This window comes from Jaculus jaculus, chromosome 19, assembly GCF_020740685.1.
Source record: "Jaculus jaculus isolate mJacJac1 chromosome 19, mJacJac1.mat.Y.cur, whole genome shotgun sequence".
In the NCBI taxonomy this organism is placed as follows: Eukaryota; Metazoa; Chordata; class Mammalia; order Rodentia; family Dipodidae; genus Jaculus; species Jaculus jaculus.
In genome coordinates, this window is record NC_059120.1 from 54,223,129 (window position 1) to 54,250,858 (window position 27,730).

General features: G+C 49.4%; 2 protein-coding genes and 1 long non-coding RNA gene across 3 annotated transcripts; 2 read left to right on the forward strand and 1 right to left on the reverse strand.

Annotated features, from left to right (window-relative positions):
* Positions 1–372: 372 nt before the first annotated feature.
* On the forward strand, positions 373–1,217 carry LOC123456045. The gene is made up of 3 exons (XR_006634294.1): positions 373–417; positions 504–727; positions 1,158–1,217. It is a non-coding gene; the product is annotated as an uncharacterized LOC123456045 (long non-coding RNA).
* Positions 1,218–13,951: 12,734 nt separating this feature from the next.
* Ca14 (carbonic anhydrase 14) lies at positions 13,952–23,348 on the forward strand. The gene is made up of 11 exons (XM_004667129.2): positions 13,952–14,301; positions 17,794–17,814; positions 18,585–18,764; positions 19,134–19,276; positions 19,766–19,861; positions 20,032–20,098; positions 20,911–21,068; positions 21,150–21,270; positions 21,454–21,474; positions 21,548–21,632; positions 22,881–23,348. Exons 1-11 carry the CDS (start codon positions 14,226–14,228, stop codon positions 22,945–22,947), a joined length of 1,035 nt encoding a protein of 344 aa, XP_004667186.2. The 5' UTR covers positions 13,952–14,225; the 3' UTR covers positions 22,948–23,348.
* A 310-nt stretch (positions 23,349–23,658) lies between these two features.
* Positions 23,659–27,348, reverse strand: Aph1a (aph-1 homolog A, gamma-secretase subunit). Its single transcript, XM_004667130.2, has 7 exons — positions 26,948–27,348; positions 26,193–26,363; positions 25,929–26,002; positions 25,599–25,721; positions 25,316–25,443; positions 24,757–24,880; positions 23,659–24,446 (listed from the first exon to the last, which is right to left on the reverse strand). The coding sequence occupies exons 1-7, from the start codon at positions 27,058–27,060 to the stop codon at positions 24,382–24,384; spliced, it is 798 nt and encodes a 265-aa protein (XP_004667187.1). The 5' UTR covers positions 27,061–27,348; the 3' UTR covers positions 23,659–24,381.
* Positions 27,349–27,730: the final 382 nt, after the last annotated feature.

The following is a 27,730-nucleotide window of genomic DNA, read 5'->3' on the forward strand; positions in this document are numbered from 1 at the left end:
CCGCGCGCGCGCGCGCTCACACGCACAGACACACACACACGCGCACACACACGGGCACGCACACACACACACACACGCCCGCAGTTCCTTCCCCTTCAATGGCTGCTGCGAGACTGAGCCTCCATGACACGGCACCGCCAACCCCCTGGCCTAGACTCCACCCACCTCCCGAGTTGGATTGGTCTGTTCTTCGGAGTCGCGCGATGCCATTGGTCGGGGCAGGCGTCGATCTGTGTTTAGGGCGGATCTAGGCCACAACCTCTGTGCCTATTGGCCAGGACCAAGCGCGCAGTTAACTCCGATAGGCCGAGCGGGGTGTTCGTCCTGGCGAAACGATTTTGAATCCCAGTCGTCCCCCTCCTTTTCTTTGTGTGATTGGCGCGCTTTCCCCAGGCGCTGGGATGGTTTTGGTGTCTGGTGGGTTTGTTTTTGTTTTGCGGGGTGGTGTTGTTGTTGTTGTTGTTGTTGTTTTTGTTATTGTTGTTTCTCACTTCTGGTTTTAGTGCTGAACTGGGAGGAAAGACATCCTTGAAGCATTTCCGCGGCGTGCCCGTGCTGGGAAATTGGTGATTTCACCCACTACGCGCACGAACGCTGCCAGCTGCGCTTTCTGCAGGGTTGCCAAGGAGTGAGCAACGTGCACGCGGCTTCAGAATCATCCCTTTGTGGCACTGCCCTCACCCACGCTGACCTGGAGCCTTGCAAACCCAGGGCCCGGATCAAAATGGTATTTATTTTATTTTTGTTTTTGGAGGTAGGGTCTCACTGTAGTCCAGGCTGATCTGGAATTCACTGCGTAGTCTCGGGGTGGCCTCAAACTCAGGGTGATCCTCCTACCTCTGAGTGTGCTGGGATTAAAGGCGTGCGCCTCCATGCCCGTCACTCAACTCAACCATGGTATTTTAACTTCCACCGTGCTGAATGAAAGGCTGAACGGCGTTTGAAAGCAGTTGAGCGAAGCACGTTACGTTAGGAGCGTTTACATAAACTGTTCGGGAGGAATTGCTACTGAGGTAATTGTGTGGTCATACAAGATGAGACCTTGGAGGAAAAGCAAGGCTGGCCGAGTGAAAACAGGCATTAATTCTCACGGGACAGGCGCAGCAATGTCTCTCCCCTCTAATTTCTCTTTCATTACTTCCCACACTGTCATTAAGATGCGGCTAGCCGGGCGTGGTGGCGCGCGCCTTTAATCCCAGCACGCTTGAGAGGCGGATCACTGTGAGTTCGAGGCCAGCCTCAGACTACAGGGTGAATTCCAGGTCAGGCTGGACTAGAATGAGACCCTATCTCGAAAAAAAAAAGAAGAAGAAGAAGAAGGGCTGGAGAGATGGCTTAACGGTTAAGCGCTTGTCTGTGAAGCCTAAGGATCCCGGTTCAAGACTCAATTCTCCAGGACCCACGTTAGCCAGATGCACAAGGGGGCGCACGCATCTGGCGTTTGCAGTGCCTGGAAGCCCTGGCGTGCCTATTCTCTCTCTCTCCATCTGCCTCTTTCTCTCTCTGTCCATCGCTTTCAAATAAATAAATAAAAATAAAAATTTTTTAAAAAGAAGAAACCTGGTGTGGTGGTGTGTGCCTTTAATTCCCAGCACTTGGGAGGCAGAGGTAGGAGGATTGCTCTGAGTTCAAGGCCACCCTGAAAGTACATAATGAATTGCAGGTCAGCCTAGGACAAAGTGAGACCCTACCTCAAAAAAAAAAAAAGCCTATGCAAAAGCCAGGCATTGAGGTGCATGCACATAATCCCAGTACCTGAGAGGCTGAGGTAGGAAGATCACCAGGAGTTCCAGGCAGACTGGACTGCGACAGTGAGTCGTTTTTTTTTTTTGTGGGGGGCAGGGAGGGAACTATATAAAATAAGGATTTTTTTTTTTTTTTTTTTTTGAGATAGGGTCTCACTCTAACCCAGGCTGACCTAGAATGCAATCTCAGGGTGGTGTGAACTCATGGTGGTCCTCCTACCGCTGCCTCCCCCAAGCGCTAGGATTAAAGGGGTGCACCACCACACCCAGCGGTTTTGTTTGTTTTTTTTCTTTTGAGGCTCTAACGTCACTTAGTGTTGCTTAAATTCCGGCTGCATTCTCTTAGACCATTCCTGGGATAATTATCCAAAGAAGTTCCAAATGATTTGAGGAAATGAGTGTACTCCCTGTCTTCTAGAATTGATGCTGCTTACCCCGGTCTAGAGATCTTTGACTTTCCAACAGAATCCTTACCACTCTACCCTCCTTCTTTGGCATTTATGGGGGGTGGGGAGAGAGACACACTGTAGTGGATTGATTCAGGTATCCCCCACAAACTTAGGTGTTGTGACTGTTAGGTCCCCAGTTGGTGGCAATTTCAGAATTAAAGCCTCCTGGAGACAATGTATTGTTGGGGGTGGGCTTATGGATGTTATAGCCAGTTTCCCCATGCTAGTTTTTGGCACATGCTCCTGTTGCTGTTGTCCATCTGATGTTGGCCAGGAGATGATGTCCACTCTCTGTTCTCATGCCATCGTTTTCCCCTGCCGTCATGGAGCTTAGCCACATAAGCCAAAATAAAAACCCTTTTTCTCACAAGCTGCTCTTGGTCAGGTGTTTTCTGCCAGCAATGCAAACCTGAGTACAGCACACAGAAATAGGCTTACACTTAATAGGTAATATAGGGTTGGAGAGATGGCTTAGCAGTTAAGGTGCTTGTCTGGGAAGCTTAAAGACCCAGATTACATTCCCCAGTACCCAGGAAGCCAGATACACAAGGTGGCACATGCATCTGGAGTTCCTTCGCAATGGATAGAGGCTGTAGCCGCCCCCCCTCGGCCATGTCTGTCTCTGTCTGTCTCTTTCTCTAACTCTCAAATAAATAAATAAAAAATACAAAAATAATGACCCAGTGAGGTGGCACACACCTTTAATCCCAGCACTAGGGAGCCAGAGGTAGGAGGATCACTGTGAGTTTGAGGCCAGCCCAGGAGTAGAGTGAGAGTGAGTTTCAGGTCAGCCTTGATTAGAGCGAGACCCTACTTCAAAAAAACAATAATAATAATAAAATTGCAAATTTGAAAAGTTATGTTTTGTTTGATTGTTTTTGTTTTTGTTTGTTTGGTTTTGGTTTTTCGAAGTACGGTCTCTCTGGAGCCCAGGTTGACCTGGAATTCACTAGGTAGTCTCAGGATGGCCTCCAACTCACAGCAATCCTCCTACCTCTGTCTTCTAAATGCTGGGAATAAAGATGTGCACCACCACACCCCATGTTTGCTTGTTTTAATGCTAATAATGCTAAAGGAAGCCAGGGTGGTAGAGAAACAAATAAAATGGGCAAAGAGCTGGCCAAGGAAGAGTTTAAAAATCAGCGTGAGGAACAAAAAAAAAGGAAGAAAACAAAAAACAGTGGGGGATGAGGGAGAAAAAAAAAAAGTCAGGCAGGGTGTGGTGGCACTCACCTTTAATCCCAGAATTTGGGAAGTTGAGGTAGGAGGATTGCAGTGAGTTCGAGGCCACCCTGAGACTACCTAGTGAATTTCAGGTCAGCCTGGGATAGAGTGAAATCCTACCTCGAAAAACCAAAAAAATAAAATAAAATAAAGATTAATTTTTTTTCTTTTCATTTTTTTTTATTAAGAACGTCCATGATTATAAAAAATATCCCATGGTAATACCCTCCCCCTCCCCCAACCTTACCCTTTGAAACTCTATTCTCCATCACATCCCCTCCCCCCTCTCAATCAGTCTCTCTTTTATTTTGATGTCATGATCTTTTCCTCCTATTATTATGGTCTTGTATAGGTAGTGTCAGGCACTGTGAGGTCATGGATATCAGATTTATTTATTTATTTATTTTTCAAATTCATTTTATTTTATTTTTATTTTCACAATTTTTATTAACACTTTCCATGATTATAAAAAATATCCCATGGTAATACCCTACCCGCCCCCCGCACTTTCCCCTTTGAAATTCCATTCTCCATCATATTACCTCCCCATCACAATCATTGTACTTACATATATACAATACCAACCTATTAAGTACCCTCCTCCCTTCCTTTCTTTTCACTTTATGTCTCCTTTTTAACTTACTAGCATCTGCTACTAAGTATTTTCCTTCTCACCCAGAAGCCCAATCATCTGTAGCTAGGATCCACATATGAGGGAGAACATGGGGTGCTTGGCTTTCTGGGCCTGGGTTACCTCACTTAGTATAGTCCTTTCATGATCCATCCATTTTTCTGAAAATTTCATAACTTCATTTTTCTTTACCGCTGAGTAGAACTCCATTGTATAAATGTGCCACATCTTCATTATCCACTCATCAGTTGAGGAACATCTAGGCTGGTTCCATTTCCCAGCTATTATAAGTTGAGCAGCAATAAACATGGTTCAGCATGTACTTCTAAGGAAATGAGATGAGTCCTTAGGATATATGCCTAGGAGTGCTATAGCTGGGTCACATGGTAGAGATATAAGATTTTTAAAAATAGATAAATAAATAAAAATAAAGTCAGGGAACAGGTGGGCACTGTGGCAGTCTCCTGTATTCACAACAAGGACAGTCTGGCCTATCTAGAGACACCCAGTCTCAAATACCCAAACAAACAAAAAAATCAACCAGGCATGGTAGTACTCCTTTTTAATCCCAGTACTCAGGAGGCAGATGTAGGAGGATCCTGTGAGTTCAAGGCCAGTCTGGAACTACAGAGTAAATTGCAAGTCAGTCTGGGCTAGAGCAAGACCCTACCTGGGAAAGAAAAAAACAAAAATGACATTAATGAGGTAGATGAAGGAGTAGATTAGTGAAAAGGTGATTCAGATGTCTTTTTTTGTTTGTTTTTGAGGTAGGGTCTCATTCTAGTCCAGGTTTACCTGGAGTTCACCACACCCAGCTTTCAGAGGACTATTTTATTTATTTTTTTTTAACTGACAACTTCTATAATTGTAAACAATATCCCATGATAATTCCCTCCCTCCCCCCTTTGAAGCTCCACTCTCCATCATATCCCCTCCCCCTCTCAATCAGTCTCTCTTTTATTTTGATGTCATGATCCTTCCCTCCTCTTATGATGGTCTTGTGTAGGTAGTGTCAGGCACTGTGAGGTCATGGATATCCAGACCATTTTGTGTCTGGAGGAGCATGTTGTAAGGAGTCCTGCCCTTCCTTTGATCTTACATTCTTTCCACCACCTCTTCTGCAATGGACCCTGAGCCTTGAAGATGTGATAGAGACATTGCAGTGCTGAGCACTCCTTAGAGGATTATTTTAATTCAACAATAAGAAGCAGACATTGGGGATGTTATTTAACAGAACATATATTTAAGATTCAAACCAGGCATGGTGGTGCATACCTTTAATCCCAGCACTCAGGAGACAGAGGTAGGAGGATCGCCATGAGTTTGAAGCCACTCTGAGACTACATGATGAATTTCAGGTCAGCCTGGGCTTCAGTGAGACCTTACCTCAAAAAAAAAAAAAAAAAAAAACACCACTTATCAACCACTGGTAACTCATGACATTACAAAGCTTTTGTACAGCAAAGGACACTGTGAACAGAGCAAAAAGACAACATACAGAATGGTAGATGATCTTTGCCAGCTATTCATCTGACAGAAGAGTAATATCCAAGATATACAAAGAACTCAAAAAACTAAATAACAAGAAATCAAACGACCCAATTATAAAATGGGCTATGAAACTAAATAGAAAGTCATCAAAAGAAGAAATACAGCCAGGCATGGTGGCGCACGCCTTTAATCCCAGCACTCCGGAGGCAGAGGTAGGTGAATCACCATGAGTTCAAGGCCACCCTGAGACTACATAGTGAATCCTGGCTTAGAGAGAGACCCTACCAGAAAAAAAAAAAAAAAAAATCTTTGGACCAAAACTTCAGTTGCAATTATCTGAGAGATTATAACCTTTGAGATTGGGGCAACAGGAAGAATGTAGACTCTTTCAAAGGGGCCTGAATATTCAAACTGTGTCCTGTTCTTCAAAGTCTGTTTTATCATCCCCTGGACTAACAAATTGGCACCCTACCTGGTATTGTGGAGTATGAGAAATGCAGGACAAAGGGGGTCATTGAGTTTGCAACACAGTCTTGAGTTTTGGAAACAGCCATGGGCAGTGTGAAGCAGGTTTGCTGGATGCCTTCATGGAGTCCCCATGGAGCAGTAAGGATGGACCGTGGGTTGCAGTGGAGATGCCAGGACCACAAGATGGCTGCTAAGGAGAACTGCCAGCCCTGGATGAAGTTTTCCAGGACTGTGAGTAGCGTAGCTGGAGGAGAGGATTGGAATTCCAGAGACTTGTTGCTGGTTAGAATGATCGGACTTGGAGCCAGGTGTGGTGGCGCACACCTTTAATCTCAGCACTTGGGAGGCAGAGGTAAGAGATCACCATGAGTTCAAGGCCACCCTGAAACTACATAGTGAATTCCAGCTTAGCCTGGACTAGAGTGAAACCCTACCACAGAAAAAAAAAAAAAAAAAAAAGAATTATTGAACTTGGAGACTTGTTTTTTTTTTTTTTTTTTTTGCTTTTTCGAGGTAGGGTCTCACTCTGGTCCAGGCTGACCTGGAATTAACTCTGTAGTCTCAGAGTGGCCTTGAACTCATGGCAATCCTCCTACCTCTGCCTCCCGATTGCTGGGATTAAAGGCGTGCACCACCACGCCCGGCTGAGACTTGTCTTTGACTACAGTTATTGGACTTGGATGTTGTTTTCTCTGTTTAAATCTTGTATTGGTTGAATATTTCTTTGCTATGTCCAATGTGTGTTTAGTGTGTGTCATTATGGGGCTTGGGGGTGATTTTCTGGTATTACGGCTTAGTTAAAAGATCTTGGACTATGGGAATGTTTGAACATCATTGGGATTGATAAAAACTCTGGGGTTGTTTAAAGTTGGACGAATGCATTGCATTTTACATCATGGATGGTTATCAGTTTATGGGGGCCAGGAACGGAATGTAGTGGTTTGATTCAGGTGTCCCCAATAAATTTAGGTGTTCTGAATGCTAGGTTCCCACCTGATGGAGCTTTGGGAATTGACTCCTCCTGGAGGCAGTGTATTGTTGGGGGTGGGTTTATGGGTGTTACAGCCAGTGTCCCCTTGCCAGTGTTTAGCACACTCTTCTGTTCCTGTTGTCCACCTGATGATGGCCAGGAGGAGTGTCCACCCTCTGAGCATGCTATCATTTTCCCCTGCCATCGTAGAGTTTCCCCTTGAATCTGTAAGCCAAAATAAACCTTTTTTTCCCACAAGCTGCTCTTGGTCGGGTGATTTCTTCCAGCAATGTGAACCTGAATGCAACACCCAGCTATTCCACTCCTAGGCATATATCCTAAGGACTCGTCTCAATACCTTAGAGATACCTGTACATCCATGTTTATTTCTGCTCTAGTCACAATAGCTAGGAAATGGAACCAGCCTAGATGTCCCTCAACTGATGAGTAGATAATGAAGATGTGGTACATTTTATACTATGGAGTTCTATACAGTGGTAAAAAAAAAAAAAAAAAATTGAAATTTGCAGGGAAATGGATGAACCTGGAAAGGATCACACTTAGTGAGGAAGCCAAGGCCAAGAAAGCCAAACATCACATACTCTCTCTCTCATGTGGATCCTAGCTACAAATGTTCCAGTTTGTATGTGAGTTGGAGTCAAGGTCAGTAGTAGACATCAGGAAGCTAGAAAGGGACTATGAGGGAAGGAGGAGTGGGAAGGACTTAAGGGGGGGTATTGTAGATAGGTAAGTAGAGAGCCAGATTACTGGAGATGGAATGGTCGAAGTGGATGGATGCTAGATACATATATATTTAAGAGAGAGAGAAGTTTGGCGAGGTGGCGTACACCTTTAATCCCAGCACTTGGGAGGCAGAGGCGGGAGGATAGCTGTGAATTCGAGGCCAGCTCAAGACTCCATAGTGACTCCAGGTCAGCCTTGGCTAGACCAAGACCTTACCTCAAAGAGAGAAAGAGAATGGGTAGAAGCATCCTGTGCATATGGATAATGGTGCACCCAGAAGCCATAGATTGTTATTAGAAAAATTTCAATGCCACAGGTCAGATATCTTTCAGTGAGTTCTTGGTCAGGGAGACCCCTGATGCCACCAAAACATTACAGGCCATTGCCAAGGCTCATAGCTATCCACCAGAAATAGATGGTAAGAACCTATTGCTGAAGACCCCTCATGCTTGGGCTGCAAGGTCACTGAGAAGTCAAGCTGGAGCTGAACTGAAAACCTCCTTCCCTGTGGACCAGCTGACAGAAAGCTGGAAAGACCTTTCCTGCATGCAGACCTTTTGGATAGAGATGTCATCAATAGTGATAAACAACAGTGCACTTTGCAAGCCTTAAGACTGGCCAGGCTAAATGTGCCAACTGGTGCAATAGTGGCATGTCTGTTATGGGAGAAACCAACAGCTCCCTAATTGGACTGGAGGCCCGCTCCACAGGAGGGAATACATGCCCCATACTGAAAACCTAGTCAAAAGTCTATGGCAGGGGAGGTCAAGTGCCCTAGGGGAGTAATGGCTGCTGCTGTCTGGGTAAAGTCACATATTATGCCCACCAAACTGCCCTGTAGAAACTTTCCTTAATGCTTATATCCATATATTAATGTTACTTTCACTTTTGGTTAGAGAAACTTCTCTTTTACTTTTTTTTTTTTAATTTTATTCATTTATTTATTTGAGAGTGACAGACACAGAGAGAAAGACAGATAGAAGGAGAGAGAGAATGGACGCGCCAGGGCTTCCAGCCTCTGCAAACGAACTCCAGACGCGTGCGCCCCCTTGTGCATCTGGCTAACGTGGGACCTGGAGAACTGAGCCTCGAACCGGGGTCCTTAGGCTTCACAGGCAAGCGCTTAACCGCTAAGCCATCTCTCCAGCCCCTCTTTTACTTTTTAAAAAATATTTTATTTTTATTTATTTGTTTGAGAGAGAGAGACAGAGTAGGCAGGTACAGAGAGAGAATGGGTGCACCAGGGCCTACAGCCACTGAAGACAAACTCCAGATGCATGTGCCCCCTTGTGCATCTGGCTTATGTGGGTTCTGGGGAGTCGAACCTGGGTCCTGTGGCTTGGCATCTTAACTGCTAAGCCACCTCTCCAGCACTTTTTTTTTTTCCTGGTTTTTCGAGGCAGGGTCTCACTCTAGCCCAGGCTGACCTGGAATTCACTATGTAGTCTCAGGCTGGCCTTGAACTCCTGGTATTAAAGGCATGTGCCACCATGCCCAGCTCAAGAAGCTTCTTTTTTTCAGATGGCGATGACCAATATGGGGTGACTCAAAAGTCACCATAGTGCTGAGAAATGACAATGGAGTTTTCAGCACTGAGACATCTCTATCACACTCTCCAAGACTCAGGGTCCATTGCAGAAGAGGTGGCGGAAAGATACAAAGAAGGGTAGGTCTGCTAACAACGCACTCTTCTAGGCACAAATGGCTTGATATCCATGACCCCATAGCACCTGAGACCACCTACACAAGACCTTCATAATAGGAGGAAACGATGAAGTGTTGAAACAGGAGAGCTGGAGAGATGGCTCAGCAGTTAAGGCACTTCCCTGCAAAGCCTGAGAACCAGAGTCCCCAATAACCCACAGAAAACCAGATGCACAAGGTGGTACACGCATGTGGAGTTTGTTTGCAGTTGCTAGAGGCCCATTCTCTGTCTCTCTCTCACTCTCTCTCTCTCTCTCTTTCTCTCTCCCTGTTTCTCTTTCTCTCAACTAAATTAATTAAATATTTGAAAAAAGAAATGAAAAAAAAATTATTTTAAAAAGCCAGGCATGATGGTGCACACCTTTAATCCCAGCACTCAGGAGGCAGAGGTAGGAGGATCGCCATGAATTCAAGGCTACCCTGAGACTACATAGTGAATTCCGGGTCAGCCTGGGCTAGAGTGAGACCCTACCTAGAAAAACCAAACAATAAAATAAAATAAATAATATAAAAAAAAAACAAGCGTGGTGGTACACGCCTTTAATCACAGCACTCAGGAGTCAGAAGTAGGAGGATTGCTGTGAGTTCAAGGCCAGCCTGAGACTATAGAGTGAATTCCAGGTCCACCTTGGCTAGAGAAGACCCTACCTTGAAAACAAACAAATAAATAAATAAAACAAAGGAAGAATGTCTTTTTTTTATAAAAGTACAGTTTTGCTAGGAGGCTTTGAACCCATGAAACTCCCAAGCACTGGGCTTAAAGGTATAGCTACCATGTCCAGTTTTACTTGTAATTTTCAAATAATTATTTTATGTATTACCTTATTAATAATTCTTATTAAACTATTTTATAATTAAATAATAGGATCACCATGAGTTCGAGGCCCACCTGAGACTACATAGTGAATTCCAGGTCAGCCTGGGCTAGAGTGAGACCTTACCTCAAGAAAAAAAAAAAAAAAGAAAAGAAAAGAAATATAATCGTATCTAATTTGGTCTCGCCACTAACCTTCCTCTCTCCCAAGTGCCCCAGCACATGCTCTGAAGCAGTGTGCATGTATATCCAGGTTAAAACCTTTTAAGAAAAGATAAACAAGTCACCTCACTTGAACACTTCTGACTTTCACGTTTCACTGCATCGGCAAGGACAGAAGATGGCGCCAGATGGCAGTGCAATGTCTTGCTTTTAGTGAGATTTAAACCTATTCCAGGGTAAGAAAAGGGCTTGGGAAAGAAAAGGACGAAACAGATACAAAGGTGCCAGAAATTAAGCAGAAACTCAAGGGGAAGAGAATGATAGTCACCGTCCCCCCCACACACACACACAACTAAGTAGGGTGCTTTTTTAAAATATATATTTTATTTTTATTTATTTGACAGAGAGAGGGAGAAAGGGAGAGAATGGGCACGCCAGGGCATCCAGTCCCTGTAAACAAACTCCAGATGTATGTGCCCCCTTGTGCATCTGGCTAAAGTGGGTCCTGGGGAATCGAACCTGGGTCATTTGGCTTTGCAGGCAAATGCCTTAACAGCTAAGCCAACCCTCCAGCCCTAGGTAGGGTTCTTTTCACACACACACACAAAAAAAAAAAAAAAAAAAAAAAAAAACCTAGGTAAGGCTCTTTACACACACGTAGGGTAGGGTTGAGGGGTTTTTTTGTTGTTGTTGTTGTTTTTGTTTTGTTTTGTTTTTTGTTGTTGCATCAAATCAACTCCCAGTAACCATGACCCAAACAGACTCTCAGCATGGAGGGATAGCTCAGCGGCTAAGGCACTTGCCTGCAAAGCCTAAAAACCCTAGGTTCGATTCCTCAGTACCCATGTAAAGCCAGATGCACAAGGTGGATGCGTCTGGAGTTCGTTTGCAGTGGCTAGAGGATCTGTGCACCCGTTTTTGTTTTGTTTTTTTTGTTCTCTCTCTCATAAATAAATGAAATATATTTTTAAAGACCTGCCAGGCGTGGTGGCTTACGCCTTTAATCCCAGAATTCTGGAAGCAGTGGTAGAAGGATCACCTTGAGTTCGAGGCCACCCTGAGACTGCACAGCGAATTCCAGGTCGGCCTGAGCTAGAGTGAGACCCTACCTCGAACATCCCCATCTCACCCCTCCCCCCCAAAAATAAAAGACCTTTTCAGGACGGCGTTTTCTCGCCCAGTCCTAGAAACCAGGGCCACTATGGAGCGGCTGCCCACGGGGATCTACAGCGAAAACATCTTTATGAAGCTGTATTCTGGGGGGGGGGAACCTCAAAACCCGCGGGCAGTGAAAACGTCCCATAAGGAATGGTACACACTTTAAAGTTCACAGACGAGCCAGGAGGTGGCGCTCGGCAAGACAGGCTACCTGCCTGGATGCTGAGCCTCGGCCCCAGATGCTCCAGGGGACCTGTCTGTCCCAGCAGAGGTCATTCTGTCTTTCCCGTCCTGTGAAAATTGCTTTCTTTCTTCTTTTTTTTTTTTTTCCTTTTCCCCCTTCTACGATCACCTTACTGACTCCAAAGAAGTCTTAATTCACACTGGATACCTTTTATTCTTCCTAGCTGAGACGGGATGGGGCTGTGGGGAACTTCAAAACAGAAACTTCTCTTTTTGTTGTTGTTTTTGTGGCTGGGTCCCATTCTAGCCCAGGCTGACCTGGAACTCACTACGAAGTCTCAGAGTGGCCTCGAACTCACGGTGATCCTCCTGCCTCTGCCTCCCGAGTGCTGGGATGAAAGGCGTGCGCCACCAACGCCAGGCTGAAACTTTTCCTTTTTTTAAATGTTTTTATTTATCTGAGAGATTGGGGGAGAGAAAGAAGAACAAGTGGACAGAGAAAGAGAGAATGGGGCTCTCCAGGCCCTTCCGGCACTGCAAATGAACTCCAGATGCAAGCGTCACCTTGTGCATCTGGTTTAGGTGGGTGCTGGGGAATCGAACCTGGATCCTTAGGCTTTGCAGGTCTTAACCGCTAAGCCATCTTTCCAGCCCCCCAAACAAAACAAAACAAAACTTTCTTGCAGGGAGGAAGTGTTCAAAAGGTGAGGAGCAAATGACCTTGCGCCGCAGCTCAGCGGTGAGCGCCCATCTCCGCGGGGGCTGAGGCCCCAGCACATGCGTTATTCTGCTCATTTGGCTTTTATCCAGTGCCCTTCATTAGCTTCTGCTCCCCTGGCTTCAGCTACTTATTGCTACTTGATAGGAGCAAAGAGGGTAGCAAGAGCTCAGATGGATGCATCCTCTGGGCCAGCGATGAAGGGTACGGAAGGACAAAGAGATTTCCATGTCTAGCTTGAAATTATCTGTGGTTGTCACACACTCTAATGAGGGATTTAGGACGTACATTCCGATCGGGATTTCCAGTCCCGTGGGGGGGAGCGCACACAATCCCACATTCCTCAGACGCTGCGCAACCTCCCTGCTCCACGGGCCCCAAGTCCACCGAGCCAGGTTCCACCCGGCCCCGCTGGACCTGCCTCGACCCTTTTGTTGGACAGTGGAGACCCTGGGGTGGGGGTGGGGGGCAGCATCCGTCCGGATCACGTGGTCCATGGTTCCCCACCCCTCTGCTTTCCCTAGAGTCCGCCTTTTTTTTTTTTTTCTCCTGATGGTGATAGTGATTGTTCCCACAGTGTCCCCCCCTCCCCATCGCTTCTCCCTCTCCCGCCCCAGCCTCTTCTGCTAGGGGTCAGTGTCCTCTTCAGTGACAAAAGGCGCCCTAGATCCTGGGCTCCCCGGGGAGGGAGGTGGCTGGGTCTGGCAGTTAGAGCCGCTGTCTCTCCATGGTGCAGCGGCCACCCCTCCCCCGCGGTGCACACAAATGGGCTTTATACAGCAAACAAAACCGCCCCCCCTCCCCACTCCCCGGGGGGCCACTCAGGCACGTGGACCCAGGCCTCGCCGTGGGAAGGGGTGGCGACAGGCACAGGAGAAAGAGCGCTCGAGACAAGTTCTCCTCGCCTCCCTTATTCTCCACAACCCAGGTTTTATGAAACCTTGACTTTCCACCCTCCATCTGCACCGTGAGCACCACACCCACCCACCCCCAGGACACCCCCCCCACACAACCTCCTCCTGGTCCTCTGTCCTCCCAACCCTGGACTCTGCTACCCTTGTCCCCAAGCCCGCCGGCGCTTTTCCGCGGGCTTTGCAAGCAGGTTCGCCCACCAGCCGCGCACACACCCAAAAGAGGTGTTCCTTGGAGTTGAAGAAACCGAGCAGGCGGATAGGAGAACACAGTGTCCTTGGGTTGGGAGGTGGAGGGGGGGGGACTGGGCCCCCTTCTCTGCTCCCCCCTCCCCACCCCTGGCAGAGCCGCGGGACACCCATCCTGAGTCTGTGAATAGCAGAAGAGCTCACTCCAGCTGGGCTCCTGAGCCAGGGCCAGGACTCGCGGGGAAACGCGCGCGCTCCGCTCCGTAGGGCCATCCTGCATGCCTAATGGGCTATTTAAGGAGCTGCCCGCCAGACACAGTCACCACCGCCCCCCCTTCCACCGCGTTCACTCGTCCAGAGCCACCTTAAAAGCGGGAGGCAATTGTGGAGCCGCTGGCCAGCCAGCCAGTGGAGTAGAGACTAACTGAGAGAGGGGAAGGCAGGAAAAAGGGGGCTGCGACAAATTCATCCTCACTTCCAGAAATCGGTGGCACCCTTGCTGAAAATCAAATCAGCTGGAAGCCTACAGAAACAGCAAGAAAGCAGATATATACATTAAGCGCCACAAACTCAACTCTCCTCTCCTCTATTTTCTTTTCTTCCCTCTCTCTCTCTCTCTACCTCACCCCCTCTCTCTCTTCCAGTCCCCAAATTCCTGGTCTCCATGCTCCATTGTAGGGATACCATGCTGTTCTTGGCTCTCCTGGTAAAGGTGACTTGGATCCTGGCTGCAGAAGGCGGTAGGTACAACTGGATGGCTGTGTGTCACCATGTGTACTTAGCTTTGGGGGCGGGGGTGGGGTGGGGTGGGCGAGGAGATGTGCAGAAGGAAGCCTGGGGGCTGGAATAATAGGCTCAGGGGTGAGAGAAAAGAGTATAAAGAGGATTCTCCTTCCTTTTACCTCCCCAGCCTAGCTGTTACTGTGAATGGCGGAGAACTAGCCGGGGGCAGGGTATGAATATACACATGTGCAGGAATTTCTACAGGCTTCAGTTCTCTTTCCCGGCCGCGCCCCCCCCCCCCTTCTCCATTCATGAACTCTGTGGGTTAGGGAGACAAATAGAGACCAGGGTGGGAGGGAGCATGGCTGCCCAGCTCAGACCCGGATTTCCAGCTGATCATCTGGTAACGCGCCCTCTATTCCATAGAGCCCCTCGCTAACTTATCCATTTCCCCGAAAGTAATGGCATTACCAGACTACATGTGCTTGGGGCCTTCACAGTGTGCAAGCAACTTTCAGGAGCTCTGGAGAGACGGGTGGAGACGGGTGATAGGGAGAAACTGCTGGAATAAAGAGGCCAGGTGCTCCTGCAGCCCTGGGCTGTCTCTGGAAGTTCCTTTACCTCTTTTGTTTGGTCTTATGGTGGTGGATTTTCTGTTCTGTTCTGTTTGGTTTGAAACAGAGTTCCTTTTAGCCAGGCTGGTCTCAGACTCTTTATTTTATGATTATTATTATTTTCAATGTTTTTGAGGCAGGGTCTCATTCTAGCAAAGGGCTGACCTGTAACTAACTTACTTTGTGGCCCAAGCTGGTTTCAAGCTCCAGGCGATCAGCCTCCCCAGGGCTGGGATTAAAGGTGCCTTGCCGCCTCATCCGATCCTAAACAAACTCTTTTTGAGATGGGCTGGGGCTCCTGACACTCTCCCCTCTGTCTCCTGAGTTCTGGGGCCATGGGTTCCGGCCACCACCACAGCGCACTCCTCCCCTCACTTTCCTGCTTCCCATGCCTAGTGCAGTGTGCAGCACATAGTAGGTGTGCAATGAAGGTTTATTGGAGGAGGAACAAAGTGGGGTGGAGGCAGTAACTCAAGTGCAAGAAAATCATCGGACAGGAGCCGCATGGGAAAGGAAGAACTCGGAGAGGAGCTAGGAGATTCGGAATCTGGGAGGATTTTGTTTGCTTGCTTGTTTTTTGTTTCTCTTGGCAGGGATTGGGGGTTCGAGGTAGGGTCTCACTCTGGCTCAGGCTGACCTGGAATTCACTATGTAGTCTCAGGGTGGCCTCGAACTCACGGCGATCCTCCGTCTGCCTCCCAAGTGCTGGAATTAAAGGCGTGTGCCACCACGCCCGGCTTTCTGGGGAGGATTTAATCGAAGGAGAAAGACATCTTTGTGGACATAGGGAATTCCACCAGAAATCACAAAACGAGAGGCTGCCTCCAGCCCTCTCTGGGGCTGCTTTTCGGAGTTGCCTTGAACTGAGGAATGGCCTTTGTTGTGTAGACCAAGGTTGAGAGCCAAAACATTTTACAAGTTTGAGCATTTAAAGGAATATATTACAGAAGCTGGGCATTGTGGTGTATACATATAATCCCAGCACTCAGGAGGCTAAGGCACAAATGCCACTAGTTCCAGGCCAGCCTGGGTGATATAGCAAGACCCTATATCAAAAATAATAAATAGTCGGGCATGGTGGCACACGCCTTTAATCCCAGTCCTTGGGAGGCAGAGGTAGGAGGATTGCCGTGAGTTCAGGGCCACCCTGAGACTACATAGTGAATTCCAGGTCAGCCTGGGCTAGAGCGAGACCCTACTTCAAAAAACAAAAATTTAATTAATAAATAAAATAATAAAAAAGAAGGGTAAATTGGGATTTTTCTTGTTTCTCACAGTTTAAGTATTTCAGTAATAAAGTTTAAAGGCTTCTCTTTTTTCTTTAAAAATATATTTATTTTCGGGAGGCAGAGGTAGGAGGATCACATGAGTTCAAGACCACCCTGAGACTACATAGTGAATTCCAGGTCAGCCTGAGCTAGAGTGAGACCCTACCTCGAAAAACATATATATATATTTGTTTGTTTTTTGAGGTACAGTCTCACTCTATCTCAGGTTGGCCTGGAATTCACTATGTAATCTCAGGATGGTCTCAAACTCATGGCAGTCCTCCTACCTCTACCTCCTGGGTGTTGGGATTAAAGGCATGTGCCACTACGCCCGCCACTAAAAGTATTTTTATTTATTATACGCAAGCAGAGAGAGGAGAGGGAAATGGGTGTGCCAGGACCTCGTGTCATTGCATCCAAACTCCAGATGCATGTACCACTCTGTGCATCCAGCCTTTACATGGGTACTGGAAAATTGAACCCAGGCGGCCAGGCTTTGAAAGCAAGTTCCAGCCGGGTGTGGTGGTGCACGCCTTTAATCCCAGCAGAGGCAGAGGCAGGAGGATCACCCTGAGTTCGAGGCCACCTTGAGACTACATAGTGAATTCCAGGTCAGCCTGGGCCAGAGTGAGAGCCTTTCTCAAAAAAAAAAAAAAAAAACAACCAACAAAGCAAGTTCCTTTAACCGCTGAGCTATCTCTCCAGCCTTTTGTTCTTAAAGCAATTTGGCTCAGCGGAGGTTGAGGGGAAGGGCTAGACCTGGTCTGGCAGACCCCCAGCTTTTTGGCCAGAGACAGGACTGCACGAGAGGCTGGCATGTGACCGTGCTGGCAACTCTCCTCTCCACACACAATGCTTTACTTTCATCATGTCCCTGCCAGCCTGGCTGCCTGTGCCCACCCACCACCCTCAACCTAGAATAGACCCTGCCCTGACTCCTGCCCTTCGCAAGTCATCTGGGAGTGCAAGAGCAGAGGTTCATGGTGGCCAGGAGCTCCTCAAGAGACATTGGGAACACGGGGAAAAAAAAACTTGAAACCCAGGGCATGGTGGCATGGTTTAATCCCAGCACTCGGGAGGCGGGGGTAGGAGGATCGTCATGAGTTCGAGGCCAATCTGAGACCACATAGTGAATTCCAGGTCAGCCTGAGCTAGAGTGAGACCCTACCTCAAAAAAACAAAACAAAACAAAAAGGCTTGAAATACCAGCCTGGAGCCAGGAGTCCTCATTCATGTGGCACTTAAAGAACACGGATCTTCCTTCCTACTCTTCAGGGTTCCTATCCTGCAAACCCCACCCCAATCTTCTGTTTGGTTGATTTGGCCCAAGCAGGAGAAAAGCGTTGGGCCGACTGCACCTTTGGATCCAGGTTAATTTTAGTTTCAGAGCTTTATCTTTCTATTCTTTCTTCCCCTTCGCTCAGCGCAGCCAGGCTAGTGATTTTTAAATATCACCTCCCACCGACCTTTCCAGCGAGGTGTCCAGTTTCAGGGCTTCCGTGGGGAAGTGCTCAAGCTGAGGAGGCCAACAGCACAGGGGGAGGGGGACAGCAGCAGCAGGAAAGAGTGGAGGTCAGCGTGCTGCCCCAGGCTTGCTGGCCCTAACTCAAACCACTCTGCCTTACAGGTCACCACTGGACATATGAAGGTGAGAGCGGAAATTCCGGTGGGCTGATAACCGCCCCCCCCCCACCCGTCACCCTGGGATCCCTTCTCCTGACAGGAAGATTCCTTTAGTTGAACCACCCAGCTCCTCTCTCCCCCATCTCCCACGGCCCTGGATTTTGTATATGTAGCTGCTAGACCCTGTTCTAATCATTAAATCCCTCACCTCCTGACTCAGCATCAAACCAACGGAGTTCTGAGTAACTCCATGTGGGACAGCAGCAGTTGAAATGGAAGGGAACCTGGGTGGGGTGAGGAACCCTGAGTTTAGGGACAAAGTTTGAGATTAGGGGTGAGGAGGGGGGCTGGCACGACCCCTTCAATTCTGGGGAAGAGGGAGCTCAATCCCTTTGGACTTCTGATGGATGATCTGAGTCAACAACAAGCCCAGTGTGAGAGCAAGAAGTGAATGATAGAAAGGATGCCTGAATCCTGAGACCAGTTGACAGGGAGCCCCAAAGATGCCCCACTTCTCTAGGATCATTTGTTTCTTCTTACTTTATTACTCCTGCCCTGATCCATCTCCTCTTCCCCTTCATTCACCTTTCTTGTTCTCAAAGTTAAGTAAAAGAGCCCCCAATCCTCCACTAGTTGGGAGACTGATTTTAGCCTCTGGGGAGGCAAAGGGAGCTGTCGACTTAAGTCCAGTGGGGACCCCTACCTTATCCAGCCTACCCAACTCCATGAGAACGTGGCAGGTAGCACTGAAGGGTGTCTGGGGCTGTACAAATGTACATGGTAGCCCCCCACCAGGCCCACATGGTCAGGACCACTGGCCAGCCTCCTACCCTGAGTGCGGAAGCGATGCTCAGTCTCCCATCGACATCCAGACGGTCAGTGTGACGTTTGACCCCGAGCTGCCGGCTCTGCAGCCCCATGGGTATGACCAGCCGGGCACTGAGCCTTTGGATCTACTCAACAACGGCCACACAGGTAAAAGCCCAAGCTCCCAGGAGTTGTAGGCTCCGATCCAAACTGTGGGAGTGCAGGGGGAGCATTCTCATAATTCATGAACTCCAAACACAAAAACCTGGAGACATGGAAGTGGGGCTCGGGCTCCCGGAGCCGGGGTGGGATTGAATGTCTGTGGTCAAGTTCGATGTGCAGTTTAGTGTCGTAGTGCTGACTTAATCTTCCCTGAAGAGGGGAGCTCTCTGCTGGAAAAACCAGTGGCTCTGAGAGGCACTGCCTATCGCTGGGGCTGGAAGACCATGCGTCTCTGAGAAGTGATGGCAATTAAGGGTGGCATGACCCGCATGACCCCGCCAATTCCAGCTTGCTTTCTTCCCCCCCCCCCCATAGTACAGCTCTCTCTGCCTCCTACCCTGTACCTGGGTGGACTGGCCCAGAAATATGTAGCTGCCCAGCTCCACCTGCACTGGGGTCAGAAAGGGTCCCCCGGGGGATCAGAGCACCAGATCGACAGTGAAACCACAGCTGCAGAGGTAACAATGAACGAAATGTCACAGGAACGGTCAGTCCTAGAGAAAGGATCTAGCCAGACATATGGAGGGATAAAGCCAGGCTTTGGAGGGAGAGTCTTGGGGTCTGGTGTGGACTGCCTACTGTTGACTTAGGTCAAAAGCTTCGAGGGGGCTGGAGAGACAGCTTAGCTGTTTAAGGCCAGGTTCAGTTCTCCAGGTCCCACGTAAGCCACATGCACCTGGCGGCACCCGCATCTGGAGATTGTTTGCAGTTGCTACAGGCCCTGGCACAGCCATTCTCTCTTTCTCTAACAAACAAATTAATTAATTTTTTAAAAAGCCAGGTGTGGTGGCTGACACCTTTAATCCCACCACTCGGGAGGCAGAGGTAGGAGGATCGTCGTGAGTTCCAGGTCAGCCTGAGCCAGAGTGAGACCCTATCTCAAAAAAAAAAAAAAAACGTTTCGAGGGAGTAGAGAAACATTCAATGACTCGGTTTTCTTCCCACAGCTCCACATTGTACATTATGACTCAGAGTCTTATGACAGTTTGAGTAACGCTGCTCAGAGGCCTCAGGGTCTGGCTGTCCTGGGTGTCCTAATTGAGGTTAGTGACCCTCACCCTCTCCTGCCCCCCCACCTTCCTCTGCATCCCTTAGTCCTATTCCATTACCAGTCTCCCTCCCAAGGCAGACTGCAACCCACCCTATGGACCCAATACATTCATATCTTACTCCAAGTACACAGTTATTCCGTATGTTCTCCCTTTCCTTCCAGGTGGGTGAGAATGAGAATCCAGCTTACGAACATATTCTCAGTCATTTGCATGAAATAAAACATAAAGGTATGGCCTAAAATCTATAGTTGGTGAAAAATAATTAGCCTTCGGGGAAACTTCCAAAACCTAACCCTAACTCAGGGGCTGGAGAGATGGCTTAGCAGTTAAGCGCTTGCCTGTGAAGCCTAAGGACCCCGGTTCGAGGCTCGGTTCCCCAGGTCCCATGTTAGCCAGATGCACAAGGGGGGCGCACGCGTCTGGAGTTTGTTTGCAGTGGCTGGAGGCCCCAGCGCGCCCATTCTCTCTCGCTCTCTCTGCCTCTTTCTGCTGTCTGTCGTTCTCAAATAAATAAACAAAAAAAAAAAAATTAAATTAAAAAGAAAAACCCTAACCCGGGGCTGGGGAGATGGCTCGGTGGTTAAAGGCACTTGCTTCCAAAGCCTGCCAGGCAGATGGACTCAGAAAGTGACACAAGGGCTGGAGAGACGATGGCTTAGTGGTTAAAGCGTTTGCCTGCAAATCCAAAGGGCCTTGGTTCAATTCCCCAGGGTAAGCCAGATGCACAAAGTGGCACATGCGTCTGGAGTTCATTTGCAGTGGCTGGAGGCCCTGGCGTGCCCATTACTCTCTCTCTCTCTTAAATAAAATATTTTCATTTAAAAAAAGTGGCACGAGCATCTAGGGTTCCTTTGCAGCGGCCTGGCACACCCACACCACACACACGTACACCCACACCACACACACACACACACCCTGGACTGAAGAGGCCTTGGGAGGAAGAGATAAATTAAAGCAGTGGGTTTGGCCTGCAGGAACCCTTTCTAGGAGGGTTAGGGTGTGGCCAGAGCAAGGCCAGTCTGATCACCTGTTCTTCCCAGATCAGAAGACCTCAGTGCCTCCCTTCAACGTGAGAGGACTGCTTCCCCAACAGCTGGAACAGTTCTTCCGTTACAATGGCTCCCTCACAACACCCCCCTGCTACCAAAGTGTGCTCTGGACAGTTTTCAATCAAAGAGCCCAGATTTCAAAGGGACAGGCAAGTGATGATGTGAAGGCACTTGTTAATTTCAGACCCTTGCCCACCCTCCAAAAGTGACATCCCTCTTCCATTCCTCAGCTGGAAAAGCTTCAGGAAACACTGTTTGCCACGGAAGAGGAACCATCTGAACCCCTGGTACAGAACCACCGGGCCCCGCAGCCTCTCAACCAGAGGACGGTTTTTGCTTCCTTCATGCAAGGTACTTGGCAGGGCCAGGAAGTGATGGGAAACTTGAGGGCATCAAAGGAACTCGCCAGTGAACCTAGGAGAAGGCTGAGGGGAGCAGTTCTGAGTACATCCCTCAGCCATAGGTGTCCGGGCGACTTTCTGGGGCATATAAGCAGTGCTCTGAAGCACAACTGACCGTTTTCTCCCTCTACAGCGGGACCCTTGTATACTACAGGTAAGGAACGGGGGGGGGGTCCCCCCAAAGGCTCACTACTCCTCGGTTTGGGCTGACATTTTTATTCCTTCAGGAGAAATGCTGGGCCTAGGTGTGGGAATCGTGGTTGGCTGTCTCTGCCTTCTGTTGGCCATTTACTTCATAGCTAGAAAGATTCGGTAAAGTTCTACTTACTATTCCCTTTTGGCTTTATTATTATTATTATTAATGTTTCTATTTTTCAAAGTAGGGTCTCGCTCTAGCCCAGGCGGACCCAGAATTGATTGATTATTGTAGTCTCAGGCTGACCTTGAACTCTCAGTGATCCTCCTACCTCTTTCTCCCAAGTGCTGGGATTAAAGGTGTGTGCCACCACGCCTGGCTTTACCTTCTAATCCTGAAGTACATTCTTTTCTATTAAAAAGCATTCTTGGGCTGGAGAGATGGCTTAGCAGTTAAGGCATTTGTCTGCAAAGCCAAAATACCCCAGTTCGATTCCCCAGGACCCATTTAAGCCAGATGCACAAGGGGGCACATGCATCTGGAATTCATTTGCAGTGGCTAGAGGCCCCGGTGTGCCCGTTCTCTCTCTCCCTCTGCCTCTTTCTCTCCCTCTCTATCTCTCAAATAAAGAAATAAAAACTTTAAAAAGTTAAAAAGCATTCTCGAGGGGCTGCAGAGATGGCTTAGCAGTTAAGGCATTTGCCTGCAAAGACAAGAGATCCTGGTTCGATTCTCTAGGACCCACATAAGACAGATGCACAAGGGGACACGTGTCCGGAGTTCGTTTGCAGTGGCTGAAGGCCCTGGCACACCCAATCTCTTTCACTCTCACAAATAAATAAAGAAGCTTTCTCTTGGGCTGGAGAGATGGCTTAGTGGTTAAGGCGCATGCCGGCAAAGCCTAAAGACCCAGGTTCAAGTCCCCAGTACCCATGTAAGCCATAAGGTGCTATTATTTCTGGAGTTCATATGAAGTGGGTGGAGGCCCTGGCATGCCCCTTCTCTCTCTCTCAAATAAATAAAATATTAAAGAAAAAAAAAAAGAAAAAAGGAAAGGAAAGGAAGGGAAAGGAAAGGAAAGGAAAGGAAAGGAAAGGAAAGGAAAGGAAAGGAAAGGAAAGGAAAGGAAAGGAAAGGAAAGGAAAGGAAAGGAAAGGAAAGGAAAGGAAAAGACATTCTCAAGATGGGTGTGATGATCCACATCTTTAATCCCAGCACTTGGGAGGCAGAGGTAGGAGGGCTGCTGTGAGTTTGAGGCCACCCTGAGACTACCTAATGAATTCCTGGGCTAGAGCGAGACCCTACCTTGGTGGGAGGAGAAGCATTCTATCTCCAAAAAAAATAAAACAAAATTTCTCCTACTCTATCTCGAATCTTCACCTAGGTCACTAATTACTCCTATGAACCACTATTCCTCCTTCCAGGAAGAAGAGGCTGGGAAACCGGAAGAGTGTGGTCTTTACTTCAGCCAGAGCCACCACAGAGGCATGAACTCTCTCTCTCAGACACCATGGATGCCTTCTCCTCATTCCCACCAGGGAGCCTCTACAAGGGGGTGCAGGAATGGGTTAGAAAACAGAGCTAGTAGCAGTAGGCAGATAGATCCCTAAACTTCTGGACGTGTCCCCAGGGGAGCAAGGTCCCAGGCCTCTTTCTTCAAGGAGGAACTGGGCCCTCTGCCTCTATAAGCATGTGGAGGGTCAGGAGAGCCGTTTTAGTGCAGACAGCAAGCTAGGTTTAGTTTTAAGGGAAATTGGGGGTGTCCCCCACCCCACACCTTCACATCCCTCCTCTAGATAGACTCCCGGATTTCCCCTTAGGAAAAGGGGCTGCTGCTGGAATTATATTTTTCTGCTGAATATATATTTGGAAATTAAAGTTTCTGACCTTAATCCTGGCCTGTCCTTTGCAGTATTCAAAGGTGTGAGAGTTCCTCAATCCTTCAGGTAACAGAGATGGGCAAAAGATAGGAACAAAAGAAGGCTGGGCGATTAACTCCTTCTGTTCCACCCCTGGCCCAGAAGAAAATACCTGAATCTCCACAAGTTAAGCCACCAGCCCACATTCCTACCATTGCATCAAAGCTACCAGTGGAGCTCACTGGTTGCCAGGTTGGGAAGGAGGCTGGATGAGAGACATGGGAGGGCAGAAATCTCAATTAATGATGTTATCCCTTCCCTTAAAAGCCAAGTTTCCCCACAATTACAAAGTCCTTTTTATTAGTCAAAATCACAATCACCTTGATTAAAAGGATGGAACACTCCACCCTCGGCAGAAAATGATACAGTTGATAGAAAACCTCCCCGACCCCTCCCGCGCCCCAATTAAAAACTAGAAAAAAATCTGCCCTCCTGCCCCGCGACGTCATGTCGTCTGACTCCAGCGGCGCTGTGGCTCTGGAGTGGGCCAGCTCCCCCCCAGCACCCTCTACTTCACCTTGGGGAGAGAAGTGATGCTAACGGTGAAGGAGGTTAAAACCATTAATTCCAGTAATGCCAGTTCCCAAACATGCACTCTCTTCCTTCCCCCCAGGGCCTGGGACCAAGAGGAAAGGGACTAGAAATGAGCCCAGCCACCAAGGAGCAATTTGAGGATGTAAAATATAGCCTCCTTCTCCCCACCCCCCTGCCACCCCACGCTTAAAAAAATAAAATAAAAGGCAGTTTGGGGTCTTTATCATACCAAAAAAAAAAGGTTCCCTTCAGACCTGAGAAAAAGACCAGGATGTCCAGTCTGGGCAGGGATACTTGGAAACTCAAAGCTCGTCTACCCTTGAGCGTCCATTAATTGCATCTCCAAGGGCCATGGCTAAACTACGTCCCTTTTCCTTACAACCTGCACTGTCCAGAACTGGAGATGGAGAAGTACATGGTGAGGAGATGGGGAGGGCACCCCAGGCCCAGGGGTCCTCCCCCCCACGTTCCCTCAGTCCTCGGGTGGGATGCGCAGGGCAGAATACACCATCACCCGACTGTCCTCCTGCCGTCGGCCTGCAGAGGGGAAGGGGGGTGAGTTCGCGGACCGGACGAGAGCACTGACACACGGGGAGACCTGGACAACAAAGGGGTCGGGTCCCCGCATGGCAGGGAGCGAGTGTAGGTTCAAGCCCACCAGGCCACGACTGGCTGCACCCAGGCTGCTCCTGGTGAAGCTTAACACGCGAGAGGTCACACGAATGGACAAAGCAAAGGACACACCACCGAGGACACAAGAGACCCGGGCTGGGGCTGGGTTCAATCATGGGCAGTGGACAGGCAGGTGGGATCGGTCGGGCGATCAGTCCAGGTAGTCAGTCCTTACACGAAAGGCTGCGCTGGATACTTCGGAGGGAGCCTCCGGCTGTGAAGAAGGCCCAGAGCCCCATGGAAACGGTGACTGTATAGATGGGCAGCAAGCTAGCCTCATACCAGGGGTTCAGGAAGGTCTAGGAATGAACGCAGAAAAGAAGTCAGATTCAACCTCCCTGTTTAAGCCCCACATTCGCTCGGCGCCTCCTGCCCATCCCTCTCTCCCCAGGTACCTCGCGCAAATGCCTAACTTCCCCTTCAAAGTACAACACACCTTGTGGCTTGAAGGGGGCTTTTTGATTTTTCAGCTCCCTCAAAGGTCTCAACCCTCCGACTCACCTCGGGCCTCCTGCGTTACTGTTTGACTTGGTCAATCCAAACTCCTCCCCAGAGCATTCCCACAGCAGGTGCCATTTAAGTGATGCTGAGGTGAGAGACCTCTAGAAACTCACCTTTCTGCCTCAGCCCAAGGTAAGTGAAAAACTACGAAGATGTGAGACGACATACCCCATCCCACACGCCATGGAATACTTTTCTTTTCTCTCTAACTCAGGCCCCTATCTCCAACTCACCAGTCCTGATGTCAGTAGGTGACTCCCAACCACCAGGCCCAAAGCCCAGTACCGTCTCCTCTCACAGGCATCAAAGAACACAACTCCCCAAAAGGTATGGAGCAGGATAATGGCTGCTGTCAGAAAGGCTGCGGGGAGGGAGACGGGGATGAGATACATCCCTGACCTTCTCTCAGCCTCCTGAGATGATGAGCCAAAGAAGTCTCCCAGGGCAGGCCAAATACATCAGATCAGGGCCAGGGAATGGATAGGGCACAAAAGCGAGGCTGGAAGCGAGGCTTACCTGAAGTCAAGAAGTAATAAGGTGAGTCTCCATGGATCCCAACCACACCTGGCCCAAGTGCATCAGCCAGAATATTGATAACAGAGAAGACACCACTGATGATACCGAAGGACAGACCAGAAACTAGGGGGAGGGAGGGGCTCATCAATGTCACATGCCACTACGGTCTCACTGCCAGTGTCCCCTCCCAGTGCCCAGTGAACGTTCCCCCGTACCTACTCTCCCTTGAGACCACCTCTCCTTGGAAATCAACTAGGAAGACTGACCACTTTGCACATGTGGGTGTTTAGACTACCCCTAGAGGACAGGGTCTCTCTCCCTTTGGCTCACCATAGGCCATCTGGCGGATGGAGATGGGTGATCTTCCGTCCTCACTCAGCGAGGCTAACCCTTCATCTGCCTTCCTGGGGTGAGGTAGAAGAAATGTAAGGGAAGAACACCCTCCCTTTAGCGCCTATTTCCAACCAGTGCCAGCGGGCTGGGGCCACTTCCCACAGTTCAAACCTCTGCCCCTTTTCCCTCCGGAGCCCCCCCCCCACCATCACCACACACACACACACACACACACACACACACACACACACTTTTCCTTACTTAAGTAGCTTGTAGTAGGCAAAGCGGAACAACTCCTGTAGAAGGACGGACACGGCAGCACCAAAAATCAGGAGGCCATACTGGAGCCGGGCATCTGAGCGGTCTGTCACATGGACCAAGATGAACCAGACCACAGAAGCCAGGAGGAGGGAGACCAACCAGAAAAATGCCCTGAGAAAACAAAGGCAGTGAGACAGGCGAGGGCAGGGGGTGCGGGCAGCCACAGAAACCAAGGAGGGCAACTAATCAAGGCTGTAAAGTGAGAAGTGGAAGTCAAGACTTCCGGGTGGTCAGGGAGACAAGGAGCAGATAGGGTCGGGGGCGGGGAGGGGGGTGTCTCCCCAAGGGCCTCGTCTGAAGGCACCTGCAGACAGAGCTAACTGAGGGGACAGAGGCTCATGTCATGTGTCTTGCGAGAAATGAAGATTGACTCAAAGTATACGGGCACGGAAGGGCAAAGTATCCATTCCTGATCCTTCCCGGGGAACTGGCAACTAGGGTGGCCCCAAGTCAGCCCAACCCCTTCACGAGCCTTTGGCCTCCTCCACAGAGCAAAGGAGAAGGAATCGGAGACGTTCCCCATGAGGCGGAAACCGTGTGCGGTTAAGGCTAAGGGTAAATCATCCAGACACCCCGAAATGACCCTGTCCCCCGGGCCCCCCAGCTTCAGGCTCGCCCCAGTTCCTCCAATCCCGTCGGCCTGCATCTCTCTCCACCACTCTCCCCCACCCCAACTCCATCCCCCCCTTACTCACCCGGCGACCAGGATGATAACGCGAAGAGGGTCCCCAGCCACAGTGATCAAGAAGAGCGCGAAGGCTGGGCCGAACGCCACGAAAGTGCATCCGAAAAACACCGCAGCCCCCATGGCTGGGCGGCCCGGGGTGGGGATGGGGGCAGGGGGCGGGATGGAGCCCCAATCCAGACAGGCGAAGGGCAGCAGCGCGCCAGCTGGGTGGGTGTGTTGGGGGGGGGTTCCGCGTGGGCTGGAGACGCAACCCCGCGAGGGGCGCGGTGCAATGTCACCCCCGGACCCCGGGGAAGGGGAAGGGGGGGGCACCGAAACCCCAGACGAAAGTCCTCCCGACCTCGTCTACGGAAGCCGAGGAGGGAACAAGCCCCGGCCGCAGCCCCATGGCCACCTCCCTTGCAATCCCCACCCCCCGGAAGGCAGCGGCAGAACTGTGCGTGAGAGCGTGGGGGGGGGCGCCGCGGGGCCTTCTGGGAGTTGTAGTCTCCCAATCCTCGGCTGGGGAGTGGCCCCGGCTGGGTTAAGGGGAGCAGATGGCCAGGGGGTTAGGAACTGGACACCCCGTCGGGACACGCGTTCCTGGGCTCGGTTGCGCCCTGATCGCGGTTTCCTTTCGTCACTTGGTGGTAGCCATCCTATCCCTAAAGAAGGGCTCCGGAGGGGGAAGATCCTGTTTGACTCTAAAGGGACACATACAAAGAGAGCACAGGATAAGGGGTGTTGGGAGATAGGGACGGGCATTGTTCTAACTTGAATAAGAGGAAACGGACCAGAGCCACAGCCGAAG